This window comes from Asterias amurensis, chromosome 20 (genome assembly GCF_032118995.1).
Source record: "Asterias amurensis chromosome 20, ASM3211899v1".
In the NCBI taxonomy this organism is placed as follows: Eukaryota; Metazoa; Echinodermata; class Asteroidea; order Forcipulatida; family Asteriidae; genus Asterias; species Asterias amurensis.
In genome coordinates this window covers 10,165,672-10,179,993 of record NC_092667.1, presented here as the reverse complement: position 1 = coordinate 10,179,993, position 14,322 = coordinate 10,165,672, and the positions used below count along the sequence as shown (strand labels likewise).

Below are 14,322 nucleotides of genomic sequence, written 5' to 3'. Positions count from 1 at the left end.
TATGAATTTGCTCGATGACAAAATAGCATATAGGATTTGAGGCATTGCATGGTGAGGTACCAATGTATATTTGGTTTGCGGTAACACCATGTGTGTATCTACTTGCCAGGTAGAGTTTGTTCTTAGAGAACTGTCTTGCTTTGTTCTACTACCGCGGAGTAGATTGTTCGGGTGTTCGGGAGACTTCTCAGTTCTGAAAAGAACTGTCCTGCTTATTAACTATTACCTGGGCGGATGGTATAGAAATAGGCTGGGACTACTACTCTAGCTTCTAGGATCGTGATTAACTGTACTACCCTGGAGTCAGTTCTTGAATTGGTCTCAATGTTTCGACTAGCTTGCTCTAGTAATCATCAGGAGACAAAATAGCAGTTATCTTCTTCTGATCTCGATAAATCCTGCTCTTCGATCTTCTCTAGTACTGAGGATACTTATCCCAGAGGCTCCTTGATATTTTAAACCTCAAGTGGTTACCAAAAGGTGGAAATGCCATCATTTCAATATACCTCCTAAAATGTAGAAATTAGTTCCTTGGCTCACCAAAAGTATACTTTGCTTGTAGATAGATAGATAGATAAAATAGTTTATTAAAAAACTGTCCCCGCAGCACAAAAGCTGAATTACAACAATAGACCCTTCCCATGAAATATGTAAATTGCACGTAGCGCGTGCGCACTAATGTTTTGGTTGGCAAAGTGTGGGAACTCTGCGCTGTTTTGTACACAGCTAATGGGTGCGTGACGCGGACGCGATTACGCGTCTGCTTAGTAAACAACTCTATGGCGTTTGCCAACCAACAGGGTCTGTACGCATGCGTGAATGTAATTGGCATATTAAATGGGAAAGGTCCATTCTACATAAATTTAAAAATTTAAATTAAGTAGGAGGCAAACTGGTAATAAAAAATAAAAATATGTGGAATAGTTAAGCCACTCCCCTGAATTAACACATTGAAAATAGCACATTGAAACTGAATTAATTTTACTCAAAAATGGTGTGACAATACAACAAAACAGCAGACAAGAATTGAAAATGTTATAATCAAGAAAAACAAGCAAAGGAACAGAGCATTAGGACATTCTGGCGGACTGCACAAGATCGATTTGTAATTATTATTATTATTATGTTGTATTTACAGGTATGTAACATGGAGAATGTGGACCCTCTCGGCATACACACCGGTGAATCGATCGTCGTTGCCCCAAGTCAGACGCTGACCAACATTGAGTACAACTTACTGCGCACGGCGGCCATCAAAGTCATACGTCATCTTGGTGTGGTCGGAGAGTGTAACATACAGTATGCTTTGAATCCACTCTCACAAGAGGTAACTATGAGCTCCTTGCATTGTAGGAATGGGTTGAACTGAAAATGGCATATGCCTGGTTCATACTTCCTGCCACAGGGCTGTTTTCGCAGCAAATGTTTGGCAGGATTTGAGCATCTTTTATATCGTATTCAATGATATGTTCCTATTTTCCTAAAAGTCTTACCTATTTTAGGTAAAGAGGTTCTTTTGATGATGGATGTATTCAGTTTTATTTCCAAAAGTATGGGACGTACACTATCTGTCTGTTAACCAATCACGTAATTATTATTTTTTCTTATTGTTTGCAGTACTTCATCATTGAGGTCAACGCTCGCCTCTCCCGGAGCTCAGCACTGGCAAGTAAAGCCACTGGTTATCCGCTCGCCTACATTGCAGCTAAGCTGTCTCTCGGTATCCCGCTACCACAGCTGACCAACTCTGTGACGGGTTCCACCACGGCCTGCTTTGAGCCCAGTCTGGATTATCTGGTGGTCAAGATCCCTCGCTGGGATCTGAAGAAATTCACTAAAGTCAGCAAGACGGTAAGTTTGAAAATGTCTCAGTGTGTTATAGACCAACTCGTCCGATCCAAGGCAACGTGTTCCTTTAACTGCTAAGTAAAAATAAGCAGGTGACAAGTGACAACTGGTACGTGTGATGATGCACTTCAAATAATAATCTGGTAAACATAATTTTGTTGTGCTTTGCTACATTTTTTGTGCTTAAAGGAAGTGGCCACTATTGGTTATTATTCAAAACAATTATTAGCATAAAACCTTACTTGGTAATGAGTAATAGGGAGAGGTTGATAGTACAAAACATTGTGAGAAACGACTCCCTCTGAAGTGACATAGTTTTCGAGAAAGAAGTAATTTTCCACGAATGTGATTTTGAGACCTCAGAATTAGATTTTGAGGTCTCGAAATTAAGCATCTGAAAGCACACAACTTCGTGTGACAAGTGTTTATTTTTCCTTTCATTATCCTCTTGCAACTTTGACGACCAATTGAGCTCAAATTTTTACAGGTTTGCTATTTTGTGCATATGTTCAGATACAGCAAGTGAGAAGACTGGTCTTTGACAAATACAAATAGTGTCCATTGTCTTTAAGCAGCTCCATGAAACTGCTCCTTTTTAAAAGATGCCCAAACAGAAAATGTAGATGAGCACAACAAAGTTATGCTTACTAGTCTTAGGTTACCTGTCAAAATACCTAGACAGGTTACTCAGACAAGTGCACAACATCACCCTCTTCCAGCACAAACTTAAAACGCACTTGTACAAGCTTACTTCCCCAACAATTTGACACTACTTTTACTTTTACTTGACTGGCGGCTTTCAATGGTTTATAGGAAAGTGCGCCTTATTACAAATGCGGTATTCATTGATTAATCAGATTGGGAGTTCCATGAAGAGTGTCGGTGAAGTGATGGCGGTGGGCCGTTGCTTCGAGGAGGCGTTCCAGAAGGCGCTGCGTATGGTCAACGAGCATGTGAATGGCTTTGAGTGTGACGTGCAGAAAGTCTCAGATGAGGTAAGCTGGTTCTTGAATTTCACTCTTGAAGGGAAACAGTGATTTTCCTCTGGTAAATGGCACTTACTACGAGTAGAATGTCAAATTGTATTGGAACTTTGCAAAGGGCACCACGGCAAAAGCACAGGGCATCACAGCAATTGCTGTGGGTGCGGTTGTTATTTGGAAGCTTAGGTAGTGGTAAGTTTACTCTCCTTCAACCTCTACATGCTCTAGGACCTCGATTTGAATCCTGTTCAAAAACCTTAGTTTATATTGGCAACTTCCTTCCTGATAAGTTACATAACATAAGGTTCAAATTAGCATTGCGGGAAAATGTGCCAATGTATGTTCAATAAACAACTCAACTTTACACCCCCTTTCCCTCATGTTGATTCTCTCGAGTCTCTTGGTGTTTATACTTTCACAAACTTGGAATCAACACTGGGTTTGAACATTGGTGAAGCATAACTTATGCTCTTTTCAAATGTACAAATAGACACATTTTGCTTGATGGCATCACATATAAGCCAACATCAAAGTTACAGAGTCCAAGGAATATGTGGCCATTGCATTTTCCGTACTGGTTTCTCAACTTTGTCTTTACTTCTCCCCCAGATTTTACAAAAGCCAACAGATGAGCGTATCTTCGTCGTGGCCGCAGCTCTGAAGGCCGGCTATTCCATCGATCGCCTCTACTCCCTCACTAAGATCGACCCATGGTTCTTGCATAAGTTCCGTCGGATCGTCGACTGCACTGAGCGTCTGGAGGCTGTTCGGGGAGTGGCGCTCACCGCCGGTATCCTGCTGGAGGCCAAGCAGCTGGGCTTCTCCGATAAGCAGATCGGCAAAGTCGTGGAGATGTAAGTTTGGCGTAAAAAAAAGTGTTGGGTGTTGATGACTCAGACAAGAGGAACGATCTTGAGTGCTGCAAGTTATGTGTATGAATTGAAAACACAAATGACTGTTTCATGTACAGTTTTTAATCATACATGGTATTTACTTGTTGCACTGTGTACACTTTAAACACTTTTGGTCTGGTTAATATATATACGTCTTAGACAAGCTTTTCGTATTGAGGAGTTCGGAGTACCTGCGCATACTCGGAGGTTGCAGGTTCGAAACTCTTTCTCTTCAATTGTTTTCTTTGTTTACACCAAAGTTAAAGAGAAAGTCACATTCCGTGACGGTGATACCCTCACTGCCGCATCCCAGGTTGTATCATAAACTGGGTGCAATTCCTGGCTATATGGTGTTTGTTTAATTTATTTATTTATTCTGCAAGTCGCCAGACACACAAGGCCTGAAGGCCACTTCAAGGTGTGGGCGACAATTATTTTTTGTCCAGAGGCTGTTGCCACCTACTCCTAGGGCTGAAACAGGGTTACCCCTTTTACAGTCCATACGGATGTATGCTTGGGTATCATCAGTCAAATCCCGAAGCCTGGCCGGTAGAGCAGAAAGCACTACCTTCCAAATTTTCTGTAGCAAGTTTCACGACTGGGACTTGATCTGACACAAACACCAGAGCTTGAATCAGGTGCTCTTAACTGCTCGGCCATGACATTTGTGTGACTTCCCGACAGCTGAGCAAAACTCATTCAAGACTGTCCAGAAAAAAAACCACCAATAAAAACAGAGCACGAATTTACTTCTCCCACAACCAAATCTTTGTTACTTATTCCTCCATCAGGACTGAGCTAGCCGTACGTACGACCCGTCACACCCTTGACATCCGACCCCACATCAAGCAGATCGACACGGTAGCTGCTGAGTGGCCAGCTACAACCAATTACCTGTACTTGACGTACAATGGAGAGTCCCACGATCTAGACTTCCCCGGTGGTTATGTCATGGTGATCGGATCGGGAGTGTATCGTATCGGAAGTAGTGTGGAATTTGATTGGTGCGCTGTGGGGTGCATTACTGCCCTTAGAGAGGTGCGTGTAACATAACTTTTTGATATGCTCCGGGTTATGAATTTACTTTTTGGCTGTTGCCAGCTTTGCTGAGTTCCCTTGACAGAAAGATCATCACAAACAAACAACTTACTGAGCTTGGTGTAAAACTTTCACCAATGTTTGCACGTTCTTTCACAGCTGGGCTTCAAGACGATCATGGTGAACTACAACCCAGAGACCGTCAGCACGGACTACGACATGTGCGACCGTCTGTACTTTGACGAGATCTCCTTTGAGGTCGTCATGGATATCTACGATATAGAGAACCCCAGGGGTGTGATACTGTCTATGGGTGGTCAACTGCCCAACAACATCGCTATGCAGCTACATCGACAACAGGTGAGTAGAACAAATCCCATCACACTGGATTAGTTTTGTAAAAATGTAGCCAACAGGGTTAAACAGTGTGCAAACGGAGTGGGCATAGTCTTCGTTCGAGTCCATCATGTACTCTATTTCAAATTATCAAACGAATTTTCTACAAAACACAGCCAATACTCACGTAAAATAAATTTCAAATGGTTTGCCAGGATTGGCTGGCTCTCGTTTGGCTCTCGTTTGCTGCCATCAGATCTTCTTGGCAACTTGGTCTGTTAGTGAACTTCATGGGGGGTTTCGGACGGGTTTGATTAGTAATGGTGCTCCAGAACTTTGAGCCTGCTCAAAAGTTTCGGGGCAACCATCCGCCCTTCAATTAGACGGAGTGGCAACAAACCTAAAACAAGGAGTCTGTACTATGAACAGAATTGCTGTTCTCAAACTGTACCACTTTGTTTGCAGATAGGCTTATAATTGGGATTGGATTAGGGATTTGGTTGAATAAATAATAATAATAATAATAATAATAACCGGATGTCACAAGATCCATTTAATTGTTAAAGACAGTGGACACTTATGGTAATTGTCAAAGACCAGTCTTCTCACTTGGTGTATCTCAACGTATGCATAAAATATCAAACCTGTGAAAACTTCATCGAAGTTGCGAGAAAATAGTGAAAGTAAAAATACCTTGGTCACACGATGTTGTGTGCTTTCAGAGTCTTGATTTCTTGACCTCAAATTCTAAATCTGAGGTCTCAAAATCAAATTCGTGGAAAAAATTTTCTTTCACAAAAACTACGCCACTTCAGAGGGAGCCGTTTCTCACAATGTTTTATACTATCAACCTCTCCCCATTACTTGTTACCAAGTGAGGTTTTAAGCTAATAATTATTTTGAGTAATTACCAATAGTGTCCACTTCCCTTTAAGGAAAGTAAATACAGATGCACAACCCTGTGCAAAGTGCATAAGTATTGTACAATAATAATCAAATGTTTTTTTTGTTTTTGTTTTTTTTCTTATCCAGTGTCGAATTCTAGGAACCTCACCAGAGAGCATTGATTCTGCGGAGAACCGCTTCAAGTTCTCTCGTCTACTCGACACCATCGGACTGAACCAACCCCAGTGGAAGGAACTCACTAACATTGAGGTGAGACCATTTCTCAGCCGAAGAGTGTTTGACTTGACATGAAGGAGAAATTGCTTTCAAAAAAATGTGTTGCAAATATTATGTGGCATGTTGAAGAAGTTAACCATTTCATAACACTATTTAAAACAAAATCAACAAAATCAATTAAGCTTCTGGGGAATTTATCTTCTGGTTGAAGATATAGTTGCCACAATGAAACCCTGGAATGGGGGTGTCGTGGCCGAGCGGATAAGAGCATCGGACTCAAGTTCTAGTGGTTCATCAGGGTGTGGGTTTGAATCTCAGTCGTGACTCTTGTGTCCTTGAGCAAGACACTTCTCTCCACCCAGGGATAAAATGAATACCTGTGAGGGAAGATATGTTTAATGTGAATGATAAGCTTGGAGCGCGGTAACTCGCAGCACAGGCTGTATACTCCCCAGGGAGCTGAGATGGTTCAAGGAATGATTTAAGGCTCAGTGACCAGGGGTAATAATGTTGGAAGCGCTTTGAGACGCCCTTCGGGCTGTGGTAAAGTGCTATTTAAAATCAACCATTAAAATTGACTATTACTAAATGACAAAGGAAAGACAACAAACATGCTCATATTTGGTTTAATGTTGTCGTGTGGTAAAGTTGAGTAGGCTCTCACAATGACCACGTCCGAGAGCAGCAGTTGAAAACCAATCGACTTATCTGGATCATGCACAAACCAATGATGCTGCTGATTGCCAAAGCAAACTAACTGCTCATCTTTTAAGTTTAATGGCCCAAGTAATTCAAAGCAAACACACACGCACACTGGAAATGATGTATATTCTCTGGGTTTTTGTGCTGAACTCTAAACTTCTCTAATGAAACTTTCTCAAATGTTTACCTTCTTTTGATTTGACAGGCTGCTAAGGAATTCTGTGATCGTGTAGGCTACCCATGTCTGATCCGTCCATCCTATGTACTGAGCGGAGCTGCAATGAACGTAGCGCACACCCATCACGACCTAGAGGCTTATCTCTGTACAGCTACAGCCGTCAGCAGAGATCATCCTGTAGTCATTTCAAAGTTCATCCTAGAGGCTAAGGTACGCTCGGTGAATTTTTATCATACTTAAAAATGTGTAATGGCGCTTCGTGGCTGACCTGTTAAAGGCACTGGACACAGTTAATAATTAATCAAAATATATGAGCAAGTTCGATCAGGGTACAATCGTCGACTAGTGGTTAGTTTGTGACGTACGAAGCGCATGCGCGCTGAAATAAAAGTGCGAACGACTCTAGTCGTTTTCTAGCGACCGTATTTGAAAAAGATTACCGTGAACCATAGCTCTATGCCGTGAACACATAAAAAGTCCATACTCACTTCTTTTCAGCTATTTTAAGAATAACTGGTCCTCTCTGCCTGCAGCACACTGTGATATGACAAACTGCTATTGGTAACCAACGATGCGACCAACCTCAACCAGCCTCGAGTGGATGGTCGCGAATAGTCCACTAGACTGGTCCAACTATCGTTGACTAACGCGGGTTCGATCAGAGTTAGTCGAACTATGGTTGACTATGGTCGTTGATCGAACTTGCTCTATATTAAAGCTAAAACTTACTTGGTATTTAGCAATGGAGAGCTGTTGATAGTATAAAATGTCGTGAGAAACCACTCCCTCTGACGTAATGGTAGTTTTTGGGAATGGGATAATTTCTAAACCAAATATTTTAATCTGAGAAAGACTTCCGGCCTGAAGCCTTTTCTCAGGCATCTGAAAGCACAACATATTGTGGGTGTTTCTTCCTTCAATATTTTCTTGCAACTTCGATGGCCAATTGAGCCCAAGGTTTTGTTATTTTATGCATATGTTGGAATACACCAAGTGAGAATACTGGTCAATTACCAAACAAGTCCAGTGCCTTTAAAGAAAATATCTAACTAGAGCAGAATAGAACATCTATTTGCAACCTCGATTTTAAAGCCATTGGACATTTTCGGTAAAATTGTCCAAGGCCCACACTTCGTGTATCACAACTTCTATATAAAATAACAAACCTGTGGAAATTTAGGCTCAATCGGTCATCGGAGTCGGGAGAAAATAACGGGAAAACCCACCCGTGTCATGACATTTGTTTAAATTAAATCTGTAATTCTCGATATCGAAAATTGATATTGTTTCATTGTTTTCTCAAAAAGTAAAGCATTTCATGGAACACTATTTCAAGGGAATTCTTTCACCATTACCTTCTGTAAACCCTGTAAGTTATTTGTAAATCTGTGAACTTTTAATTTTTTTGTTTGTTACCGAAAGTAACCAATGGCTTTAAAACAGTGGGATTGAAATACACTTGAGCAAAAAAATAAGTAAAAAAAAAACCCCCAAAACCACTTGTTCACACTCTTTTTGAATTGTTTTTATGTGATTCATTTTAACAGGAGATTGATGTTGACGCTGTCGCCAAAGATGGTCAGATCGTGGCCATAGCCATCTCGGAACACATCGAGAATGCAGGAGTCCACTCCGGGGATGCTACCCTCGTCACCCCACCTCAGGATCTGAATCAAGAGACAATGGATAAGATCTTCAGCATCACGACGGCCATCGGACAGAACCTGGAGGTCAATGGCCCCTACAACCTGCAACTCATCGCAAAGGTATCTGACTACTGCAGACCACTTGGGTCTTATTTCAGAATGCTTTTGAGTTGATAAACCTGCTTTACAGATAATTTTTGTTAAAGGAACGTTACAGAATTGGTAAGAAACAAAAATAGTGAAGATCACAGATTTACTTAAAACTTACATGGTCTAATGATGATGATAGTAGAAAACATCCCTTGAAATATTATTGTCTGAAATGTCATATTTGTTTGGAGTTTATCGCTCAGTCTGTCAGTGAGTGTTTTATTCATTTTTCTTTATGCATCGATGCCATGCAAAAATTTGGTTAATGGTTTTCACTATTCTCCAACTTTTCAACTTTCTACAGGTTTTGTCAGTTTATGTATTTGGTGGATTACATAAAGAACTTACACTACCAGCAACTGTTTGATTAGCAAAAACCAATTCTGTAATGTTCCTTTAACAGCTGAATTTGTAAACAGCGTTCTCCCGTAACAGTGGTCCGCTGGCCAAATGGTAGTAAGAACAACCAAGGACCAGTCAAAATTCTCACCTAGTGGTCTGGCTGGCTAGTTCGTTGTTGGAAAGCGTCCAGGGCCCAATTTCATAGTGCTGCTTAGCGACAGTTTTTGGTGCTTACTGTGCGATTTCTATTTCATAGCGCTGCTGACCGTTAGCACACGAAAAGGCATGCTAACCTTCGGTGCTTACCGCATGAAAATAAATGACGTCACAATGCAAATCTACGGTAAACACGCAATATGGCCGCCCAATTTTTCTGCTAACCTTGTGAAATACGCTAAGGCTTAAGCAAATTTTTCTGCTACAGTAAGCACGCAAATTTGCTTACCGTTAAGCAGCGCTATGAAATTGGGCCCATGTTTCATTTCAAATGTTGACCAGTTGAAAAAGGTGACAGATGAGTAAAATGAGAGGGTAACTGGTTCTGCTGGGACAAAAATCATGCCTAACTTAAAAAACTTTTTTTTTTAAACCCTATTCATGTCATATCAAATGTTTTTTTTTTATGGCCCAAAGCGCCAAACCTGAAGGCAGTGTGTCCCTGTAAAGTGCAGACAATGTGCTTGGTCTAAATATCTTAGGGACTCCTTAGGGTGGCATGGTTGGCTTGTGCGTAAGCGCTCGCCTCTCACCAAGGTGACCCCGGTTTGATTCCCGGCCGGGGCCATATATGAGTTGAGTTGTGCATTGGTTCTCTGCTGTGACACGAGGGTTTTCCAGACTATCCGGTTTTCCTCCCTCGGGAAAAAATCAAATACTTTCGATCCTGACTGTGCTCCGTGGTCATAATGAATTGATGTGGCTGGCAGCCAAAGGCGCCCTTGCATACCTGCTTCTCGAACACGTTGTAGATGCGTCCTTCGCAGTTCAGCTCTTAGCTGCGAGTACGGATGTTAGGCCCCCCCCACCCCCAAATTATGTTTGGGTTTCGGGGGAAGAATAGTAATCCGAACTCCATAAATTAATTGTTTCTCTTCTCAACTCTATTTCAGGACAATCAGTTAAAGGTGATAGAATGCAACCTGCGCGTGTCTCGCTCCTTCCCCTTTGTCTCCAAGACTTTGGATCATGACTTTGTGGCGTTGGCAACAAGGGTCATGATGGGGGAGCCCGTGGAGTTTGTTGGCGCCTTCATTGCGGGAGTAGGAAAAGTCGGTGTCAAGGTAAACATTGGGTAATTCTTCTTCATCAGTAGCGGAAAAGTTGTGAAACATTCGAGTAATAATTTTTTGGTTTCTTTATTTCACAAATAAAAGCTTCACAGCCTTAAGGAGGCTGAATTGAGTTTTATTTTTACAACATTATGAAAAGTAAAAAAAATTTTTTAATATAATTAAGTAGAAAATGTACAACAATAAAACAAAATTTAAAATTGTTTTAAAATCCAAAATACATGGATACGACAACATTAAACAACAAAGACATCAACTCAGAAATGGACAACAATGAAATAAAAGCAACAGACATGGACATCACTGACAATAACAAGTTCTTATATAGAGCATTTCACAATAACTTATCAACGCACTTTAAATTACTGCCCTGGTTATAAGTCATTGCCTTCGTCTCAAAGGACTTGGATCATGAATTTGTGTCGTCGTGATGGGGAGCCCGTGGAGTTTGTTGGCGCCTTCTTTGCCGGAGTAGGAACACTTGGCGTTAATAGTGGGTATGGGGTAGGGGGAGAGTTGTGAAAAGTTTAAGCAGTATTTGAAGCTTTTTTTGGTATAGCCTGAGCTCATCTGACGGGAAAAAGTGACATACCAGGCAATATATAGGTGGTTCAAGATCACATCAGAATTACTTTTGTTTGTTTATTGGATAATGTTGTGAAAATTACTGAATTAGTGGAGTGAACTTAAAGCTATTGGACACTTTCTGAACAGAACAAAATTAAAAGTTCACAGATTTACAAATAACTTACAGGGTTTACAGAAGGTAATGGTGAAAGACTTCCCTTGAAATATTATTCCATGAAACGCTTTACTTTTTGAGAAAACATTAAATCAATTCTCGATATCGAGAATAACGGGATTTATTTTAAACACATGTCATGACACGGCGAAACGTGCGGAAACAAGGGCGGGTTTTCCCGTTATGACCGATGACCGACTCCGATGACCGATTGAGCCTAAATTTTCACAGTGTTGTGATACACGAAGTGTGGGCCTTTGGACGATACTGTTTACCGATGTTGTGCGATTGCTTTAATAATAATATTTTGTCAACTTTTTCTTGGGTTCTGTATTTGAAAATGTATTGAACAGGGCCCAATTTCACAGAGTGCTTAAGCAGAGAGTATTGCTTAACAATTTGTTACTTATCAAAAATGATCAGGGTACCAGTTGTATATTGCACATGTGACATGGTAGTTTGACGGTAACCTTATTCTGGTAAGTGTAATTTAGTTGTGCTTAGCCTCATTAGCAGCTTTATGAAATTGGGCCCAGACCATCACTATACGCACATTTTTCTGTTTCATTCTTAGGTACCTCAGTTTTCGTTCTCTCGCCTGGCCGGTGCCGACATGCTTCTTGGTGTGGAGATGGCGAGTACCGGGGAAGTGGCCTGCTTTGGAGAGGACAGATACGAAGCTTACCTGAAGGCCATGCTGAGTACGGGATTCAAGATACCACGCAAGAATATCCTCTTGTCCATCGGTAGCTACAAGGTGAATAGATGGTTTACATAGACTGGTACCATGAATATCTGAGAATTTTTGCCAAATCTTCTTAACATGCCACATTTTCTTGAGAGAAGTTAAGCATTCACCAAAGGAAAAAGAAATAGTCCACATTGTATTTCTGGTGATACACAGTCTGTAAAGCTTCTGAATGGTAGCATCTTGGAGGTCTTATCATCTTGCCTTGCTCTATACCAACCACCACGCTCAAGCTTGCGATCAGCTTGCGACACCACATGCCTTAACTGAACACTCGACCATCAGAACATTCATTTGCTCACAGCCAAACTTTGGAACAACCTCGCAGTATCCATCAGAAATTGTTTCTTTTTTTGCTAATTTCCAAGAAATCTATTAAAACTTATCTGTGTCAAATGCAATGTGTTGTAGTTTAGTTCCGCTGGTGTGTTCACATTATAGCACTTTGATCTTGTGGAAAAGGCGCTTTATAAATGCTCTGTTGTAGGTTTGTACATGTACATGTTCAGTATGCAAAGAAGGATTGTTCTCATTCCTTCTATCTCATTCCTAAACTGGATGTCATTTGAGTTTAAACCAACAGTTATTTTCAGAACCACTTCAATGCATTTAGAGACTGTCATTACATGGCGTTACCGCCAATGTTACTATATCGTATTTCCACCATGCACAGTTTCCAATCCTACTAATATGGATGTAATTTGTCTCTCTGCAGGGCAAAGTGGAGCTGCTACCGGCTGTACGTATGTTGGAACACATGGACTATAAGCTGTATGCAAGTATAGGAACGGCAGACTTCTACAGCGAGCATGATATCAAGGTAAGTTGACTCGCTTCTTGTTGTCACCCTCAGAAATTAAGGTGTATCCACCCCTTGCATTGGCTGCCTATCTGAGGTCAAAGCAATGGAAATGTTCCTACATATACGTGCCCTGCACGACTCTCAGCAATTGATAGGTCTTCCTTTGAACTCGGAATGGGTGCTGTCTGAGCTTGTGACCGCGCACATAGATCCTTGTCAATAAACACAAGATAGACATAGAAACCCTTCCACCAACACTCATCTAAGCAACGTGGACAAATTAGCATGTAGACATTAACCCTTTCTGCGATCTTGCCTTCTTTTGACACGGGTATAGACCGCCCCATTGCGTATTGACCAATCAGAACGCAACGAAGGTCTGACATGCGTGCGCGTATGCTTTGCGCACGCGGGAGAGTTGTGCGGAAAGGCATTGGAGAACCCCACGTGTTCTTGCTCACACGTGCGTCGTGGGCGGAGCCTACTGAATCGGTCCATTTGGGGAGCGAGGCTGCGGAGCATCAAATAATTGTCAAACACATGCAGACGCAATGTTATGAAATCTATACAAACTGCACTATTACTTAATAATCCTGAGCAGACAATTTGTCAAAAGTATAGAAACTTTGTTGACAGCCATAACAAACTATACTCTTTATCCCCGATGCAAAACGAACCTCTATTAAATCGTTGTAGTACCCGTTGCTAACACATAGGATTCAAAGTGTCTCTAGCCACCGGGCTAGCTGGGTGGTCTAGTGGTAAGACATCTGCGCTTCAGCAATGCAAAGGTCTTGGGTTTGAATTCCACCCAAGTGATTTTCCTGTGGATTTGTTTTCGCAGAATTTCTGAAAGTACTGAGTTTTTAGAGTGCTTGATACACATCCAAGTAAGGGTATAAAACAATTATGTTCTATATCCCTGATGCAAAACTAACATCTGTTTAATTACTTTACGTAATCAGATCAAGGCTGTTGATTGGCCGTTTGAGGATACCGGTGAGAAACGCAACCAAGACCAGGAGCAGAGCATCGTGGACTACCTGGCAGAGAAGCACTTTGACATGGTGATCAATCTACCGATGCGCAACGGTGGTACACGCCGGGCTTCATCGTTTGTAACCCGTGGTTACCAAACACGCCGTTTAGCTATCGACAAGCAGATCCCGTTGATCACCGACGTCAAGAAGGCAAAACTCTTTGTGGAGGTAGGTTTGAAATTACGAGACTGGTACACTGTATGAATGCTTACTCCCTATGACCTCTTGCCAACACGTGACCCCAATCCTCCCAATATCCTCAACTCCTACGTCACTCCATATCAAAGTAATGAACAGTCAGGTTGACATAGTGGTCTTGCCTCGCCTTCCACCTATGGGACCCTGTTCTAATCCCACCTGAGGCACTACGTAGATTGGGTTTTCAGTCCCAAACATTTTTTTTTTACAACTCTTTTTCCTTTACTAAAATATGATTTGGGACTTAAAGTTTCCTTTCATTAGA

The 14,322-nt window shown here is 41.5% G+C and overlaps 1 protein-coding gene across 1 annotated transcript in view; it reads left to right on the top strand.

Moving 5' to 3' along the window:
• The window catches only part of LOC139952766 (multifunctional protein CAD-like), a 54,165-nt gene that overhangs the window by 21,696 nt on the left and 18,147 nt on the right, over nt 1-14,322 (top strand). Inside the window, exons 12-24 of the mRNA XM_071951993.1 lie at nt 1,139-1,327; nt 1,618-1,851; nt 2,706-2,843; nt 3,441-3,685; nt 4,516-4,762; nt 4,922-5,122; nt 6,131-6,253; nt 7,128-7,310; nt 8,648-8,866; nt 10,348-10,518; nt 11,844-12,026; nt 12,733-12,837; nt 13,785-14,027. Of these exons, the coding sequence (XP_071808094.1) occupies nt 1,139-1,327; nt 1,618-1,851; nt 2,706-2,843; nt 3,441-3,685; nt 4,516-4,762; nt 4,922-5,122; nt 6,131-6,253; nt 7,128-7,310; nt 8,648-8,866; nt 10,348-10,518; nt 11,844-12,026; nt 12,733-12,837; nt 13,785-14,027 (2,481 nt within the window). The remainder of the gene's footprint in view (nt 1-1,138; nt 1,328-1,617; nt 1,852-2,705; nt 2,844-3,440; nt 3,686-4,515; nt 4,763-4,921; nt 5,123-6,130; nt 6,254-7,127; nt 7,311-8,647; nt 8,867-10,347; nt 10,519-11,843; nt 12,027-12,732; nt 12,838-13,784; nt 14,028-14,322) is intronic.